Raw genomic sequence first — 20,359 nt, 5'->3', positions numbered from 1 at the left:
GCACGGTCGAGTCCGGGCTTTGTCGGGCGAGGCGACCGGTCCGGTTCAAGGGCGAGTGGGAGGAGGCGGAACGGTGCCCCCTCGTGGGGACGGGGTTCCGACCGGGGGAGATTGAGCCATCGGGCCCGGGACCGCAAGGTGCCGCGCCGAGATGGTGCGTGGAGCCTCGGTCCAACCAAACCACCTCCCTTGAACCGAAAGCCGGACGGATTCAACCTGCAGGCAACCAAACCACCCGAATTCATTGCTCGGCTTTACGAAGCCGAGTTTAATGATGTCATGACGCACCGAGGCTAGGATATAGCGGACTGTGATGATGGTGATCGTGATAGTGATAGTGATTTAAAACGAAATTTAGAAAAGTGAGTAGAATTGGCAGTAAATGGAAAATTTTTGAATTGGTTGGAATTTGGTAAGCAAAATTTATAGTGAGAGACCCCCGATGTGGAGGGATGGCAAATCCACCATCCCTCACAGTGGGGGCAAATGTGCAATAGTTTATGGGGTGGCTATGACAACCGAGCCAGGGAGGGCTTGGATAATTGTAGGGATCTAGCGAAGATGACATTAGGTAACGTTAAGTTTAGTTAGTGACTGATACCTGTAGTGGGGACGCAGGTAGATTAGTGTGGATTATAATGACGTGGGAGCGCAATAGTTTAAAGGGACGACTGGGAAGCGCAAGTTTCAGAGGGGAGTAGTTAGCTGAGATGATGCCGTGTGTGTGAGGATTGAACAGGTGTGATTGAACAGGTGTGATTGCACAGGTGTGCAACTGAACAGGTGTGTGGAGCAGTGTATGAGGGAGTAGTGGTGATTGCGTGTTGTGTTGACCAAATGGTCCAGGAAGAAAGGAGGGTGCAGGTGGCACCAGGTGTGAGGGCACAGGTGTGCAACAACAGGTGTATGTGGCTGTGTGGAATAAATGGTAGTGTGGAATATCTGGAGTATTGGAATGGATGGTCGTGGAGTGAGAATGGTGGAAATTGTGGAGTGGAGTGGATGGTGCGAAGGTGTGAATGGGGGAAGAGTGGACCCCCATCACGTATACCCGGGGCGGGTAGTGTAAGTGTTAGGTAGAGGGTACAGGTAAATTGTGGTTGGATATTGGCATCTGTGGTGCGGGTGACAGAATGGTATTTGGATGGGTGCATTAGTGTTGTGGAAATGGCTGGGCGTGTAGCCTGTTAGTGTGTGTAGTTGGCTTGGGCACTCCACCACTGTGAGGATGTCGGGCAGGTGAGGCCGCAGGTGGGCTCTGGGAGCCGGTAGTAGTTGTTGTGGATGGGGCCCGAGGATCCGGAGGACGGACCCGGGTAGCCCAGTGCCAGAGGGCACCATGGGGTGACAGAGCCAGGAGAGGGGCTGTCCCCAGTTAGTTAGGTTAGGGTGAGGAGCTAGGTAAGCTCGGGTGGCAACTACAGTGGTGGAGGTGTGCAGGTGGGTAGACCTGCTGGGAGAGGTACACGTCGCAGCCCAGAAATTGTGCTCGAGCACCGGGAGATGAATCGGGGGAGTGAGACCCCAAATTGAGAAGCACCACAGTTTGGTCAATGGGAATTGGTTATTAGAACCCATAGTGTAAGTTGGCCAATGGATTGGCAGGGAAAGACCCCGGGTAGTGTAAAGTGTGTTAAAGTCATTTAGAAAATAGTTAGGATGAAGGATCTCCTCGCACCATCTGCATCCACTCACCTGAGGTGACAGGTACTCCACACCATGCCATGTTTTGATTATTTTTTATGATGCAAATGTTTGGATTGTGAGACGCATCATGACGTGGGTGTGACATTGTGCGTAATTCCATCTCTCCCTCCTTATGAGGATTGATGATGAATTGGTGATGGCAAATTTTGAAGTAGAGGGATTGTGGTGACGAATTTGGTATAGGGGAAATATGGGGAAGACGTGACAGTAGTGACGAATTGGTAATGTGTAGATTTTGTACATATGGGGTAAGGGCAAGGGTAGGGTAGGTGACCGGGCGGTGACGTACGGTAGGGACGAGCTTTCTCACTTCGCCCTCCGTACGCATTTCACCTTGCATTGCCTTATTGACGTGTACCCTTGTGACCTTACCCCTCGCTCAATTGTCTTTCTTTTGTCTCCCACATGACCTGTGCACCATTGGGTGCCGATGGGAGCGTGCGTGAGGTGGCCATTGTGCGCCCGAGATTCCCAGAACCAGCATGCATTGCGTTGATGTACCACTGTATGGACCGCTGTTCTGCGGCCAAGTACCACTTGATGGACCCCAGGTTCTGGGGCAGGGCACCTCTGTTGGAGACCGGCCATAGTGGCCAGAGAATCTTGCTTGCGGACCTCGGTAAGGTGGCACCTATGCCAAACAGGTGGACCACCCTTAGTTGGCCCCTGGGGCCCTAAATAAAAATGGACACAAGTTGTGCTTTTTATTATTTCCAACTAGGCCGCATGAAGCCAGAAGACGTCGGGAAGAACATCGGCCCAGCAGAGAAAGAGAAGACCACCACCAGTTGTTTTGTTGTGTTTATTATGAACCATGGTGACTGCGCACCGGATGGTGCTTTTGGGTGCTTTGTGGTGTTTGGTGCTTTTGGGTGCTTTGGTGGTATTGGTACTGGTGCATCGATGCAATGCGTGCTGTCTCCTCCCTCCCAACAGGAATTTCTTTCTCTTGTTCCCTAAAAAGAAAAAAAAAAGAAGAAAAAACACAGGTCCTGGGTTGCGTTGTAAATAAGAAATCACGTCATTGTAAATAATGCTCCCCACCGTAAATGTATAGTTTGAGAATAATTCCGTAATTCGGTTAGCTGTGGGCTTGAGTCTGTTAGACAGGGTGCAATGCAATAGGGGGACATACTTATTTGTGTTTTAAAATTGTCACACTCAGGGTCAGGTTAATTGTAGAGGGAATTACACCTACGTGTCACACTAAGTTAAAGTTTAATAGGCCCGAGTACGGGCCTGAAGAAAGGAGGGTGCAGTGTAACGATTTTGAGAAGTGTGTAACGAATTTGAGAAGTGTAACGGTTTTTTGAGAAGTGTAACAATTTTGGAGGAAGTGTAACGAATGTGAAAACGTTACAATGTGAACGTTACAAAAGGTACGGTAACACCCTGTTAATGTAAATAATGGTCGCAGTCGGCCTCCTAGTTAATTCCATGAAACTTACACGCAGGTCACGATATATCTTTTAAATAGTGTATTTCCTTATTCCATGTAGGCTAAATATGTGTTTCCCACTAGATTGACTTTGCATTGTATCAAACAAAATAAGCGTAGGCCCTTCCAATTTCCCCAAAACCTCCCTTCCAATTGCCTTCCGCATTTTGGGCGGTTTTCTTCAACCGCCATTGCCCATGTGCTTTGAGTCGGAGAAGAAAGGCGTGTCTCCACCTCGTCATAAGAGGGAAGGAGTGAACCGGCCCTAACAACCAATCAGCACCGCGGTGAGCGACCCAGTAGGCGTGCCCTCGGAGCCGGCGGCTTAATTCCGCCCGAGGTGATAAAAGCGACTGTAAGGGACTGCTTTAGGAGATGACTTGGAGAGGCCTTGGGAGATGAGCAAAGAGACTGCACCAAGAGGCGGTGAGATGCGAAACGCTCCAAGCCAAAGAGGAGAGGTACTCGGCAAGGGAACCAGCTTTGGAGAGACGCGCTGAAAGGAGGGAGACGGCTCCACCCCCAGGAAGAGGAGCAGGTGTGCCGAACCAGCGCGTGACGTCTACCGCAGTGGATACACGACAGAGGGTTTCCCGCCAAAACCGCGAGGAATTGCGAACTGCGGCCTCCCGACCTTGCCTCCCTCTCAAGCAATCCATCTCAAGCCTTACCTGCCTGCATATATCCCCTGTGTAAGTGTGAACGTCCTGTCCTACTCATTGTCTTGGGGTTAAGTAAGAATGAATAGTGTAAGTTAACGATTCGCTGTGTTACTGCTTCTTCCATCCATTGCTTGTGTGTGTATAATAAAATCTGTTCTTCCTCCGTATTCTTCTTCTTCTTCTTTTTCATTCTCTTTCGGTCGCTTTAGAGATTTCCCGATTGAATATCTGTGGGGCGATCTGGTCAACGTCGGGTGGAATCGGGTTTTAATCGGGGAGTAACTGTTCGGACGCGGTTAAATACACCACCGCTCGGTCAATATAACATCTAAAACCCGCGTCTGTAACAATATTTAATCAGTAATATTTATTAATCCCTGCAGTCTACCTATAAAACCCTAAACAAAATAAATGAAACACTCAATGATTTTCCTAAAAATCCCCAAATAACAAAATATCAATGTCACAAATATCAATGCAGCAAATAATTCACGAACGACTTTTTAGGTTGTAACTTATCCAATGTAACAAGTTCGTAAAATAAACTTCAGCAGGTTACAAATGGGTGAAGGGGGTCGGCCATGAACACGTTCAAAACAGTTCTGTCCAGTAGGTGTGCACAGGTTGGAATCCGACCAGCTAGTTGCGTCGCAAGTCCTCAGAGGGTGAGCTTGGTATCACTGAACAATGCAGATGAATCCGTGTCCACAGATCAAGATGATCGATGTTAAATCATAAAACCGCATGCTGTTGAGGACCACGTGAGGAGAGACAGTGAAGGAACAGGCATGTTGCTATCTCGATGAAGCAAGCGAGGAGATGCCTGCTTGGAAGTCGTCTCTGGGGCAAGGCAATACATTAAAGTACCGGCCAGTAGATAAGAGCGAACCACTTTGGGTAAATTTGGTTCTTTCGTCGGGGTTTTGGAATGGCAGTCCCGATTCACATGCAGCACTCCCAATTCCCTCTTTTCTGGATGAGCCGGATTATAAAATGCATTCTGCCACAGGAAGTGCAGATACAGCCTTTGCTGCTCTCAGTTCACATCTCCCTCCCTCCTGCATCCCATACACTCCATTGCTAATTTATCACTTTTCCACAAATTCAACCTCAGTTGATTCGGTGTGACCTGACCACAACTTTCTTCAAAGTACGAGTACATCCAAATTCCTTCAAATGAAAACAATGCAATTAACTTTCATCTGCAATTATATTTCATACTATTCTGTAACAATGAAGACAAAACTCCAGAATGACATTTCATAAATTAAAATGAGTTCATGACTTTTTGGGGGAAACTTAAGTGAGAATTCAATTGTAAAGACAAATCTACACACAAAATCCTTTAATTTGAAACTAATTAAATAATGCAACTATCACAGAACATTGTCAAACGAGCTGAATCAGAAGAACAGAACCTTAGTGTTTTTCCTGCCCATAGAGAGGCTCTTCTGCCAGTAAAGTAAACACTCCCAGGGCTGCTAACCCCTGCTCTAGCAGGGAAAATGGCCTTAAAATGCATGTTGTTGTTGTGTTGTTGTTGCTGCACATTCTTAATTCTGGTTCTCTGCTCAGTGCACTCAAAATGCCATTCTGATATCTCTTATGCATTTTAAGATTGCCTGAAGGACTAAAATATGTTCGGATGACATTTGGTGGAGAGGTTGGAAATGTGACAAAAACAAAATGATTTGAATTTGGTGAAGATGCAGATCTGGATCCGATAATTTTTCAGGGATTCTTCACCATTGAGTGATCAGGCAAAAACGATATATAACAGGATATTTGAAAAAGTTGGGGATGACTTATGACAAAACTAGGTGGAATAGTTGGTAAGACGTCAGGAACAAGCCAATTTGATTTTGGTTCAGGTCTGGATCTGGCCTAGTAATGGGATACAAAACAAACTATTCATGCTGGCGGCGGTAAGCTCCCTACCAAGTATTGTTCTCATTTGTTTTGTTTTTTTGTATACATAGTCGAGGCTCGTGGTGGAGCCATTACAAGTATACTGAACGGACCAGGACAAAAGTAACAGCAGAGAGATAGAAGGGGGTGGGTGGGGGACATAGCACGTTTTGAGCAGAGGGTGCAATACCAGAAAGGGGGAGGGGGTAGAAGACAGAGAGACCACGACTGGTCTGCAATGGCGAAGTGATAGGCGATTTGCAATGATTTCATATCAACTACGATGATGCATTCATTCCATGACTTTGCTGATGATTGGAAGCAAGATGATAGGTCTGTCAGCGAGGGAATGAGTTTTTGCTCTTTTATGCAGTGCAGAGATAATGGAGAATTTCCAAGGAGATGGAAGATGAACTGGTACAAATGACAGGGTGAAAAGGGCAGAAAACATGTGCAAGAGCCGCAAAGCACAATGAAGAACCATGACACATGATGCCTTCTGGTCCATTGGCAATGTCAGATTCGAGTGTTGAAAGAACCTTCTCATCTTCTCAGTTGCAAATCACACAGAGTGCAGGAGCAGTTGGGTGAGACAGAGAAGGATGGTTACCAAGAGTGAGTGATTGGGGATGCATGATTTGGAAACAGACACAAAATTGAGGCATTCATCCTTCTGACGATTGTAATCGGCTGTGGTGCCATTTGAAGGGAAGGGATGGAGGGGGAGCATATACCGGAGACAGACAAATAAGGCACCATCAAGTTGTGGAGGAGACAAATTGAAAGTTCATTCTTGAGGTTGGACAGATGTCATTTTCTGCATTTTTATGCCTCTGGAAAAACGCCATGATAAAGCTATGTCAATATGGGTGCACACCTCAACACGCAACCCCATTGGAGGAGAAAACACACTTGGCGGAGGAAGCCCCCTTGGGGAGGGGGGCAAATTAAGTCACTACAATCTTCATTGTGTGACACCGAGTCCTCCTGTCAAGTTTGGTCGAGATTGAATAAATAAAGTATTTTAGTATGAATGTTCTCCGTTGTGTATTCCCATGTATATTTTAATGGTGGATGGATGAATGAAAGACTTTCCACAAATTGTGAATTTCTGCAGGCGTTCTCTTGTTGGTTGTTATCTCCATTTGTGGGTTTTAGGAAGTGGGAGGAAGTTCTCCCAGAACTCAAAATCTCCACCTCCTTTTTCAGTGAAGGATCATTATTCATGAACCAGATTGCGACTCTTCCTTCTCACAGCTTCATTTCAAGCGCTCTTGTTCGAATCGCCACTGAACTAGTCAGGTTCACTATGTTTTTTCATTCAAAATCATGGTAGATTAGCAAACCTATACATTTTTGGAAACGTTATTACATGGAAAATCTGAAAATCAATGTTTACATTTGCCAATTCCGACCAATTCGATTCGACCAATTCGACCAATCGACCAATTCCATTCGACCAATTCGACCATTCGAACATTCGACCAATCGCTTCGATCGACCATTCGACCATTCGACCAATTCGATCGATTCGATTCGATTTGATTCATCGAATTCGATTCGATCGACCATTCGACCAATTCGATTTGCCAATCAATTTGACCGACCTTTGCTTGTGTGGAACGGACTGTGAAAACGATGCGGACTATATTGTCGGAGACGACACACAGGACAGTGATGACGAACTCTAAATGGCATATTCTGCAATCGTGTATGTTTGATGCCATTGACTGCCTGTGTATATTTTGTCATTGACTGCCTGTGTAGATGTGAAGTTATACTGACTGCATGTGTATATATGATTTTGCTGACTGCCTGTGTATGTTTGGTGATATGAATTATTGTGACGGATTATTGTTTGGTGATATGAATGACCACATTTTGATGTTATTAACTGCCTGTACAAAATGATAACATGTATTTGATTATGCAACTTATCGCGAATATAAAGACAGTATTTTGCAATTCAAAACCTTTGATTCGTGTCTTACCATTCCCCATAGCACTAATTTGATACTTTCATTGGATTCCTTGTCCCTGAAAATATAGGTTTAGTATATTTTAAAAAGTTTTTAGGGTAATTAGAGGCAGAAATAGAACAAAATATGTATTTTACAGTGGCCATTTAGGAAAATCCAAAATGGCCGCCATACAGATATCTCTCCAAATGTAAACATTGATTTTTAGTTTCCTTATGCTATAACCTTTCCAAAAATGTATAGGTTTGCTAATCTACCATGATTTTGAACGAAATATAATTTATTGACATAGTGAACCTGACTAAACCTCTGACAGCCGCCACTTACAGCTCGTTTGTAGCGATTTTCCCCGTAATGTTTGTTGATTGATCAGAAAGGATTTCCTTGATCATCCCTGTTGTGCGAACAATCACTGGTACAATTTCAGCTTTCTTCAATTTCCAAATTGTCTTGACCTCATTTTTCAGATCCTGGTATTTGATCATTTTCCTGGTTTCTGCAGCATTTAATCCAAAGCCATTGGAAACTGAACGTTCAATCAATAAAACTGACTTTTCCTCTTTGTGTTTCAGCACGATATCTGGATATCCATTGTGAAGTCTCATGTGCCTTTTAAGGGAGGATGACAGATTTAAATATGTCCCACAAATTGTGCATTTGAATGGGCGTTCTCCATTGTGAATTCTCATGTGTGATGGAATGTAGGATAACCGATTAAAAGATTTTCCACAAGTTGTACATGCATATGGGCGTTCTTCATTGTGAATTATCATGTGTCTTTTAAGGGAGGATGACTGTTTAAAAGATTTTCCACAACTTGTGCATTTATATGGGCGTTCTCCATTGTGAATTCTCATGTGCCTTTTAAGGGAGGATGACTGTTTAAAAGATTTTCTACAAGCTGTACATGCATATGGGCGTTCTTCATTGTGAATTCTCATGTGATTTTTAAGGGTGGATGAACAATTAAAAGATTTTCTACAAGTTGTACATGTGTGTGGACATTCTCCATTGTGAATCATCATATGTTTTTTGAAGGAGGATGACCAATTAAAATATTTCCCGCAAATTGTGCATTTGAATGGGCGTTCTTCATTGTGAATTGTCATGTGCTTTTTAAGTTGGGATGACTGCTTAAAGGATTTTCCACAATTTGTACATTTGAATGGGCGTTCTCCGTTGTGATTTCTCATGTGCCTTTTAAGGACGTTTGAATAACTGAAGGATTTTCCACAATTTGTGCATTTGTATTGATGTTCACCCTTCTTTCTTTTGAGAGTCTTGTGAAAATTATTCTGTGCAAACATTTCCTCATTCGGTTTGTCTTGTTTGTAAAAGGTCCTCTCGTTGGTTTCACTCGGCGAGTCCTGCGGGCATGTGTCTGTGCAGTTCAAAAATGTTGGTGCAGTCTCCATTGTGGATTCTGTGGATTCACCTGTAAATACAACATCACATGACCTGTGAAAAAGAAATCAGATTCACATGACATGACAGACGTACCCAAACATGCACATACAGTCACGTGAAAAAGTAAGTACACCCCATGTAAAGTTTTGACTTTTTCAACATATTTCAACATACAGCTATTTGATCTTCATTTCAACAATATTGATAAATAAAGGTGATATAATATAACAAATATCATGAAACATTTACATTTTGTAGTCCATAGTTTAATTTAAATAAACATAAATGCAAATTTCGCATGTGTTAAAAGTAAGTACACCCTTGGCTCTAATAGGTGGTATTGCCCCCTTTGGCAGAAACAACCTCAAGTCGGCGTTTCTTATAACTGTCTACCAGTCTCTGACATCGACTGGGAGAAATTTTTGCCCACTCCTCCATGCAGAATTCTTTCAGCTGTGCGATGTTTGAGGGGTTTCTTGCATGCACAGCTTGTTTCAAATCCCCCCACAACATCTCGATGGGAGTTAGATCTGGGCTTTGACTTAGCCATTCCAGAACCCTCCATTTCTTTCTTTTCAGCCATTCCTTGGTGGATTTACTGGTATGTTTAGGGTCATTGTCATGTTGCAAGGTCCACCTTCGGTTGAGCTTCAACTTTCCGACAGATGGCCTCACATTATCCTCAAGCACCCTCTGGTACAATGAAGAATTCATCGTGGATTCTCTGATGGTGAGCTGCCCAGGCCCTGATGCAGCAAAGCTGCCCCAAACCATAATATTTCCACCATCATGCTTTACAGTTCGTATCAGGTTCTTGTGGTCAAATGCTGTCTTTGTTTTTTGCCAAACATGTCTTCTGGTACTGTGGCCAAATAACTCTACCTTTGACTCATCTGTCCAGAGCCCATTGTTCCAGAAGTGCTGGTCTTTGTTGAGGTGTTCATTGGCAAACTTTAGTCTTGCCCTGATGTTCTTTCTGGACAGCAAAGGTTTCCTCCTTGCACACCTCCCATGTAGATCATATTTGGGCAGCCTCTTTCTAATGGTAGACTCGTGCACTTTGACATCAACAGTGGCAAGAGCTACCTGAAGGTCCCGTGATGACATTCTGGGGTTCTTAGAGACTTCTTTCAGCATCTTGCGGTCTGCTCTCGGGCTGAACTTGCTGGGGCGGCCTGGCCTGAACAAGTTGGCAGTTGTTTGGAATCTTCTCCACTTGTAGTTGATCTTCCGGACAGTCGAATGATTGATTTCAAATTCTTTGGAGATCTTTATAAATCCCTTCCCAGACTCGTAGGCATCTATAACCTTCTTTCTAAAGGCCTCAGAGAGCTCTTTTGATCTAGGCATGGTGACGCCGCACACTTCAACAACAAAGAGCAAACCAAACGAAATGTCTGAGGTTTAAATGACAGGTTGCTCCAAGATCCTCTCTCACGATGTTCTAATCATTTGCACCTGAGCTGGTGCACCTGATTCTAATTTTAGGTATTTGAAGTAGTGATAAATGTCGGGGTGTACTTACTTTTTCCACATGCTAAATTTGCATTTATGTTTATTTAAATTATACAATGGACTACAAAATGTAAATGTTTCATGATATTTGTTATATTATCTCACCTTTATCTTTCATTATTGTTGAAATGAAGATCAAATAGCTGTATGTTGAAATATGTTGAAGAAGTCAAAACTTTACCTGAGGTGTACTTACTTTTTCACGTGACTGTATCTATTTGTTCCACTAACAGAAAAAGAAAAAATATTCTTGATGAAAATATCCAGTCCTGTGCAAAAGTTTGGGTTTTTCTGATGATATTCATACCTTAGGGTAAATTAATGCAATTATCAATGATAAGTCATACAATGTGTTCATCTAATATATAAAAGGAGCTCGGTCGCTGTGTGCCTGTGTCCATGTGTTCGTGTGTGTGTGTGTCTAACAGTCAAGAATTGTCTTAAGCATTAACAGCACTCCCCACACAATCGGCAGCGTAATTGGTCAGATGCTGGGCAATCTGCAAACAGTATGACAAAGCAGAGGTGACAATAGATGGGCTGGTTTCAATTTACAGTTTGAAACAAAAACTATTCCTCCTTCATCTCCTTCACTTATTATAATGGTGAGTCTCATTCAATCCCATTTCTCATATTGATTGGATTCAGAAAACGCTTGTTATATTCAATACTTTTTCTTACAACATCTTGTGGAATAATATATATATTCATATATATATTAGTATATGTTAATATTGCTAAAAACAGTTAAATTGCATCTCAATGTGATCTTGTGTAAAATGGGTTTTCAAACCGTGCAGTCTGGCAAAGCCTAGGAACCGAAGAGATAACCTTTGCCCCATAGATGGAGAACACCAGGCTCGAGTGTTTACTTAAGCCAAAAGGTGTAGGCATTAGTCAGAGAGTGGAATTGTGTAGGACAGAGAAGGTCGACATAAGCGGGGATAAGTGACCTATGGTATGCTTTGAGTGACTGATAACGAAGAGCAGATGGGTCTTGGCACCAGGAAGACAGGCTGCTGAGTTCTGTGTTGATCTCTGAATTCTAATCTCACTACATCAAAGGAGCGAAGGTCTATTTAAGCACCAATGCTCCGGGAGAGGAATCATCATCTGAAGACGCAGGACGAGAAGGGAGAAGATTTCTTTCAAGCGACACGTTTTGTCAGTTCGATTTTGTTTAACAAGTTTCCCTCCTAATTCGGAATAAACCTTGGCTCGAAGAGACATACCAAGTTCTTTTGTATCTGAGTTTCGTCTCAAATTATTACCTTCAGGGTTCAGTAAAAAGTTCCCTGACAGTTTGGTGGCCCTACGGTGATATCAACTGTGACGTTCGACGAGAAGACCATTCCAGGTCCAAGGTGAGCCTTTACAGAACGATATAAAAGGACCTGCTCAAATATTGTTAAATATTTATTAGCTCGATTAAGTGTGGTCGGTGGGCGAAATCCACAAAGCATGTATAGATGCACAAAGCCCTGTATTAGTGTACTGCAGATGTATACACATTTCAGTAATGGTGCCATGATTTTTTTGTGTTTTTTTTCGTTGTTTTTTTTTAGTCCAAAGATCTACTAATAAGACCTTTTGTCTTTAGTAATGGTGCTGTGCTCTTGTCCTTTTTTTTCATGTAGATCCACTGAGGTGTATACTGTATAATTATGTAAATAAAGGTCGACCTGAGGTGTACATACATTTTATACATATAAACTGCGATTTCTTGTTACGATAATCGTTGCTGACGTCCTGCGAAATTTGCTCGTTTTTGTGGCTGAGTCGTGAATACGTTGAGCTCCTATGGTTGAGGCTTCTATGGTATTCCTATGGTTAAGCTCCCTTTATTTCTATTTGGTCACGGCGGAGGAGCGGACAGAATGACGGATGCTGCGACAGGAGCAATAAAAGCGATTTTTTTACTTTTTTTAACGATTATTCGATATTTTTACGACTTTTTGTAAATACGTATATTAATCAGTCAGGAAGTGCGTGGCTTGATAGCCCCGCGGGCGGTTTTGATGCGCGTCTGTATTTTATGCACGTCCGCGTGCGTGATTGGTCAGATGTGCACAGAACTATTGCAATTTGAGTGTGCCAATTCGAATCTTACGATGATCTGACAGAGAATGAGTGATGAAGTGCACCGTCAACTCATTTTCTGGACAGTCATGTGAGACTCGCACCCCCGCTCCCCCGCGCGGGGACTGGGGTGAAGATCATTCGATAGAGGGCAGTTTTGCAGATGACAAGGTTCTGCTCGCATGGGACTGAGGTCAGAGTTAATTTACTCACTTTGAAAGGATGACAGGCTGAGTCAATCCACTGGGTGTTAATTCAACGGCAAATGCAACTTGCACACCGCGCATGTACACGAAACGCGCGACACCAAATTACATATACCGGGTAGGTATTTTTTTTAGATAGATATCATATCATATAGTTTTTTTTTTTCCCAACTTTGAGATGGTACAGTCAGTAAATAGCGCATTGTTATGTTTTTTCAGTCATTGTGTGGCGATGAACGTAAAAATTTCGACTATAGTTGCGAAATATGGTTTAATATAAAGGTATTTGTTTTGTGAACATTGTGATATGTTTAAAAACAATCTCTTTCTCGAGAAGGAAGCATAAACTATCACGACATAGAAAGGGCGGTGTATAAGTAAGTAAAAATCCGGAAATGGAGATCGCATTTTTGTGCCACAAAATTATACACGTACGCACGCATGTACACAGGCGAGCGGGAGCGGACGGGCCCCTTCATGCACGCACTCAGTGCGTGCGTTTCTTGCTGGTGCACGGTGCGCACGGCAATGTGTGGCATGTTCCGCCGCTTCGCTGGTCGAGGCGTGCGCGAGCACTGTGTATTTAAATTCACAATCAATGGCAAATGATTTCTTTTTTTTTCCTGTCGACAAATTACGAACGGGATTGGAAATGTTTTTTTTTCTTTCTTTTCTCAAATGTACACTCTGTCTTTTTTGTCCCTCTCTCACTCCTCCCCCCCCCCCTGACCCCCTTCCTCCCCCATCACCGCGTCTCTACCCTTACCATATCCTGATCTCCGCGCACCCCCACCTTACCCCTACCCCCACCCCAACCTTAACTTACCCCTACCTAACCCTTCTCATACCTCCTCCTCATCCCTCATCATCATCTCATCTTAACTGTATCGAGTGATGGGTGATAGTGACCTATGACCTCGGCATGCCAGTTTGCGTGTACTGTATTGTCGCGGCTGGTTTAGTATTGAGCGATCGTGCCGAGCAAACACAAAATTTTGGTCGTAAAAATCGTTAATGGAGTTTATGGAAAGGGTCTTCGTTGTGTCAACATTTTGACATGGTCCAAAATTTTTTGTTACGAAGGAAAACGGCGCAATTGTGTCGGGATGAATATCCGGAAGTATAGTACATTCATGTGTTATGACATCATCACGTTTTTTGCTATGCCAATCCATTTGTGTGGATTTTGGCCGTAAAACATAATAAATATTTATTATTTTGATAAGTTATGACTTTATGAGATATCATTTAATGTTCCCGATTAAATGGGTATCAATTTAAGTCATAATTCTATGGTCACCACTGATGTCATGTCGTTTGAGTAAGGGAAAAGCTGACGTGTTTTTTGGAGAATGCTAAAACCTACCGTTGGTTACCTGACAGGAGTAAATTCCCTGTCAGTGGATCATTAGGTCTCACTCCTATTGAGAGGAGTGGTCCAATGGTATGACCATGCATTGTGGCCCTTCGGGGTCAGGATGCATGTGTTTGAATGACCATGTGCTTCAGCCTTGGGGTTGAGGCACATGTGTAATGTTATTGGGACAGCCTTGTTGACGTTGTGCCTTGGCCATGGGGTCAAGGTGCACGTCCAAGGCTGTTCAAATGTTTGACCTTTTACCTTTTTTCGTTGTAAAAAAGGCAGGCCTTAATTGCTGGCCTCATAAGCAATTTTTCCCTGTCAGAGGGTCAAGGGGTCCTATTGAGAGGAGAGGTCCAATGGTATGACCATGCATTGTGCCTCTTTGGGATCAGGATGCATGTGTTTTGAGAGGTTGAATATATGAATGAATGATCGTTTTAAGGCCATTTTCCCCGCTAGAGTGGGGGTTAGCCTTGCGGGCCCCATGACAATCATGGTTCCCTGTTTGAGGCAATGTTTTTATGGCCGGATGCCCTTCCTGACGCCAACCCTTGGTCGCCTCTTTGATGCGCAGGGATACCGTGCACCTATTCTAAACTGGGGTCGTGATCATTCATCCCAGCAAGCTGGTACTCCATTTGCCGACCTCGGAGGAATGACAGGCTGAGTCAACCCCCCTGGCGTTAATTCAGTGATCGACCGGGATTTGAACCCAGGATCCTAGGATCCCAAGCCGGCACCCTAACCGCTAAGCCAACACCAGGCTAGTTTAGTTAGTTAAGCCAGGCTAGTTAAGCCAGGCTATTTCGCCAGGCTGTTTTGAGAGGTTCCAGGTAGCAAATGCTTTCATCTTTTTCTCTTCTTCTTCTTCTCCCAATCTACCTGTATTACCTGTTACCTGTATTCCTGTCTCCCCACCCCCCTTCCCCCACACCCCCTCCCCCGCCCGCTCTTTGTGTAATATGACACTTTGACCTGTAATCATCCCTATATCTGAGTCCCGATTAGGAAAATATTTTCAATCCATGCTGTGAAAATTTATTTTGGATTCTGAATGCTTCATTTGTTCCAATGAGTTTAAATAATATGTTGATGATCTGTGAATCTCCTCCGCCCCCGCCCCATCCTCCCCCCAGCCTCACTCCTCCCTTGCCCTACTACTGTAGTAGGTGATAAATGTTGCTTCTGGGACACCTCCGTTTAACATGGGAAATCCCTATCTAATGTCATTTACCCCCTTGTCTTTTTCAAAAATCATAAACACCTCTATTTCTCCCTCTATGAACCTATAATCCTTCTCACCTTATGAACCTATAATCCTTCTCGCCTTATGAACCTATAATCCTTCTCACCTTATGAACCTATAATCCTTCTCACCTTATGAACCTATGATTTTCTTCCTTTATAAATCTATAATCCTTCTAGCCTTATGAACCTATGATCCTTCTCACTTACATGTAATTTTTACCCTATTCCCCCCACTAGCCCCTTAATGTAGTTCCTTAGACCACTCTACTAATGAGCCTATAAATATATTATCTCTTTCTAACTTTTTAAAGAGTTCCATTCTCCTATAGAACTCATCCCCATCAAGTATATTTATAAAGTATACAGGTTCCTTAACCTTTTGTTGTGAAAGTATAAAGTGGTATGTTTCACGGAGGGTTCTTGTTTGACCTCCTCCTCTCCCACATACCATTTTAAAATTATAATATTTATTATCCGATTGATAACCATTAAAGTTCTCACTCCACTCTAATATATTTTTCTTCCCGCCCTCCATTACCCCACTTAACAAATGAATACGTTTATCCGTCTTGAGAACCTTCTGACCAGTGATTCTCTCAACCTCTTGAATCTGATATTTTTCACATTCGTTGTGTTTTCCATTTATATACCAAGGTTGATTACACCTCCACTCTTTAGTCTGGTTGATACTTGGTTCTATCATTTATGGTGAAACATTGCATCATCTTTTGTTGAGCCAGTTGCCAACTTGGCACAGGATGACTCAGCCATGACTCAGCCTTGCCAATGACTCAGCCTTGCCTATAAAGGCTCTAACCACACCTTGCTTTTTTAAACACACGTTATGTTTCTCTGGAGGATGGAGGATGAAGCTTTATCAGAAGACAGGTAAGTTTTTTTTGTTCTCACGATTAATTATTCATTGTCTTATATGGAACATCATTAAAAGCCTCTCAATAATTATTGTTTTTTCTCTTTTACAGTATATCTTTATCAAAGCTGGTAATTGATGTTGAAAATGAAGTCAATGATTATCACCAACAAAGGGAGGATCTGAATGAAACGCTTAAAGAATTCACTGAAGTTCGGAGGGGTCTTCATAATGAGATGGTTGAATGTTTGAACAGCCTCTCTCACCCATTAATATTACCCAAAGCTGTCTCTACAAATGAACAAATGACTGACAACGAATTAAACACCTTGTTTGGGATGTTATGTGAGAGGTAAGATATATGATTAATTCTTCACAAACTTTGATACTGTGTGTATGTGTGTTATTAAACGGTTTGGTTGATACTTGGATACTGTCTTGCGATTTTGATATCACCAGTGAGTTGGTATTTAAATGTCAACTGTTTGTTTTATTTCAGCATTAAAAGCCAACCAAACAACATGAACTTTGACGATGAAACCAATGATTATCACCAACAAAGGGAGGATCTGAATGAACCCCTTACAGAATTACCTGGAGTTCCGAAGGATGATGATAGATCAATAGCAGAGATGATAGTTGGGAGGAGTGTCAACTCATTCCCTGGCCATGTGAGTTTAAAATTTTCATCTTACAATGTGTGTAGTATAAATGGAGTTTCTCATTTATGGTCTTAGACTGCCCTCGTGTGGTTTTGGGATGGCACGGCAGGCAAATACTGTGTTTGGTGAATTTAATTTAAAATCCCTTTTGTGCCTTGCAGACCCAAAAGAAATTGGTGAAGTCAACATGGGAGACAACATTATGTTGGATTGCCTTGGAAGAAACTGGATTTATGGGAGAAACTGAATTTATACCTCGTGAAAAATGTTTTATTGTAATTTTTATGTTTTTAATGTTATTTAATAATTTTGATTTTATTACTGTATTTATACCACATGATACCTTGGAAGAAACTGAATTTATGGAAGAAACTGAAGTTATACCTCGTGAAAAATGTTTTATTGTAATTTTTATGTTTTTAATGTTATTTAATAATTTTGATTTTATTACTGTATTTATACCACATGATACCTTGGAAGAAACTGAATTTATGAAAGAAACTGAATTTATACCTCGTGAAAAATGTTTTATTATAATTTTTATGTTTTTAATGTTATTTCATAATTTTGATTTTATTCGCTTTGTCCAGAATTATTTAATTCTTAATTACAAAAAGAGAATAAAGGGAAAAAAGATGGGAAGAAGCGCCCCCACCTTTGATCCCCCCTCATCCCACCCCTCCCCTCCCCTTGTGTGTGTGGGGAAGGTGGGGGTGGGATGAGGGGGGATCAAGGGTGGGGGCGCACAGGGGTGGGGGATGATGGGTGTGGTCTGTGTGGGTGTGGTCTGTGTGGGCGGGGTCTGTGTGGGTGTGGTCTGTGTGGGCGGGGTCTGTGTGGGCGGGGTCTGTGTGGGTGTGGTCTGTGTGGGCGGGGTCTGTGTGGGCGGGGTTTGTGGGTGGGGTCTGCGTGGGTGTGGCTTATGATTTTTATTTATTTATTTAATTTTTTTTATTACTACTAATTAAATTAGCTAATCTGGTGGATGAAAGTATGGATGGTTGTTGTTTAATGAATTATCAGTTTTGTTTTTTGTAATTCTTGTGAGTAAAATGAACCCAAGATTTCTTCCCAATTAGTGCGGGAGCCCAGAAACATTTGTTTCACATCTCGAGTACAAAAGGTTTGAGGCCTGGAATATATGCATCTATGATAGGAGACCCCAAAAAGGCAATTCTTAAGTTCTGCAATTCTGCACAGCAACCAGGGGGCGCCACCAAAGACCCCTAAATGTGACTCTTAATTCACAATTTGAGTACATCTTTCAAACTTGTCTTAAAATGTTCTCTATAGGAGTGGAAATCAGAATTCCCAATTCTTAAGTTTTCAATTTGTGTATTAGGTCGCTTAAGAACGACCTAATTAATGCTAATTAATGCTAATTAGCATTTTTAATTCACAATTTGAGTACATCCATGAAACATATGGCAATGTATTCCTTAGGTCATCCTAAATCAAGATCAGTCATTCTTAAGTATCCATTTCATGTATTAACCCACTTAAGAATGCACACTGACAAAAAGGAGAAACATAGATTGTATACAAACACAATGTTTTATTTTTTTATAAACTACACAAAAATGTACTTAGTATGCATGAATTATGCTTCAAAATCAGATCATAGTAAGTCATGTAGTAAATTGGCGTCCTGGTTCTACCGCCCATCAACAATTAAATCTCAAATCTCGGAACAAAAAACAATTTTTAATGTTAATTTTATAAAAATTAATACCTAATGTCTAACTTTTACTCTATTAGCGATATTGCTGTTTTATCTCTGACTATCGCTTATAAACTATTTAACATGTTTAAGCTAATTACCCTGAACTAAAAACAAATTTTAATGTATGTAAAAACTCAACTAACTATATCAACGAAAAATTATTGAATTTATCTCAAACATCAACATGATTGTATATATGTTGTTTTATCCAACATTCCTAACATTATTTTGCTTAAAATTTCAAAAACATTACAAATTCCCTGTCAGGATGCTTTGGATATGTACCGTACTGAATATAATCGTATGAACAGGTTTGGTCGATTGTAAACCTACACATCACCATCATCACCATCTCCTTCAACGTCCTCTTCATCAGAAGATGACTGCGCTAGGACCTCATCATCGTCAGCATCAGCTAATTCTTCATCATCTGGAACGAGCGACTCCGGAAGTTGGTCTCCCTCAAACCAGATGGGTTTATATTGATCTCCCACTAGTTCCCATCCGTCATCCTCTGATGGGTGTTGCTGGATGATTGGCTGGTCAGCATTGGCCCACATTCTTGAAACAAGCGATACACGCTTTATGTGGGCAGCAACCTCTCTTTCGCATGGAGGAATACTACTGGCATCAGCTCCCTTCAGCTTTTCAAGTGGGTTCTTTCCTCTTAACTTGGGCTTGTAAATTCTTTCAAAGGTCTTGAACCTGTAGGCGTTTAACGTTTCCTTCGACTTCTCTTTGGCTCCATACATTATAGCAGTGAATTTCAAGAGTGTGTCCTTGCATTTCTCGCTTGGCAGTCCATCTGTTGACAAAGCTTTGAAAGCTTGCTGTACATCGGGCATCTTTTCCAGCTTATTAAAGGGCTGAACCTTGCCCTTTCTTACAAATGCTGCGGTGTAATCCGAGCCGGTAAAGGCATGGAAGGCAGGGAGGGAACTGCACAGTTGTGGTCCCAGTGACTTGGATATCGCTGTTAGGTCAATGAGTCTCCGATTACGCTTGGATGTAGTACCGACATCCATCCAGATGTGGCTGCTGAATTTCTCACAATGATAGAGCAGAATAACAGCTATGTCCGTGTCTGAGGCGCGTATTACTACATTTCCATTCGAGGTGTCTGCTGCCTTTGCATGCATGCAGATCTTGGTATCCGCTTCTTCATGGTTGTTACTGAGCATGTCTACGGTATCTCGCTTGACCTCTCCTTCGCTTACGTGGAAATGGAAGCACTGGCCTGACGGAACATCGAGGAAGACATCACAGGTCCCAAGTATATGAGCGTATGCTTGATCCTGCCATTCTCTTGCAAGAAAATCAGGAAGTTCCCGTTTGAATGACCTGGACGTTAGCGCTTTGCTGATATCGTTGGGCCTTCTTTGTGCTGGACCAGTAATAATGTAGGATCTGCTGTCCTCGGCTGTTGTCCCCCGTCTGGCTCTTTCTGCATCCTTCAGTGACGGTTGAGGGTAATCATCAAAGGCTACGTGTACCCGGACTTTGGACAATGACAATACTTGGTAGAGTATGCTCCTCGCTAGACCTCCATATGTGGGTGGTAAGTTTGGAGGTAGGGTGTGCAGAAGATATT

The 20,359-nt window shown here is 42.4% G+C and overlaps 1 protein-coding gene and 2 long non-coding RNA genes across 3 annotated transcripts in view; 2 read left to right on the top strand and 1 right to left on the bottom strand.

The window, feature by feature from the left end:
- LOC144891992 (uncharacterized) overlaps window positions 1-20,359 on the top strand; it is a 707,648-nt gene that overhangs the window by 424,311 nt on the left and 262,978 nt on the right. The window lies entirely within an intron of this gene.
- LOC144888198 (uncharacterized) lies at window positions 4,191-9,195 on the bottom strand. The gene has a single exon (XM_078777151.1). It carries the CDS (start codon window positions 9,107-9,109, stop codon window positions 8,018-8,020), a length of 1,092 nt encoding a protein of 363 aa, XP_078633277.1. The 5' UTR covers window positions 9,110-9,195; the 3' UTR covers window positions 4,191-8,017.
- On the top strand, window positions 15,934-17,677 carry LOC144892044 (uncharacterized). The gene is made up of 3 exons (XR_013623363.1): window positions 15,934-16,400; window positions 16,496-16,735; window positions 16,883-17,677. It is a non-coding gene; the product is annotated as an uncharacterized LOC144892044 (long non-coding RNA).

Source organism: Myxine glutinosa, chromosome 5 (assembly GCF_964187855.1).
Source record: "Myxine glutinosa chromosome 5, kmMyxGlut1.1, whole genome shotgun sequence".
NCBI lineage: Eukaryota > Metazoa > Chordata > Myxini > Myxiniformes > Myxinidae > Myxine > Myxine glutinosa.
This window is presented reverse-complemented; position numbering and strand designations above follow the sequence as displayed.

Bases quoted from the DNA above. Each gene is read 5' to 3' on its own strand.
- LOC144888198 (XM_078777151.1), bottom strand. From the start codon at position 9,109: ATGGAGACTGCACCAACATTTTTGAACTGCACAGACACATGCCCGCAG.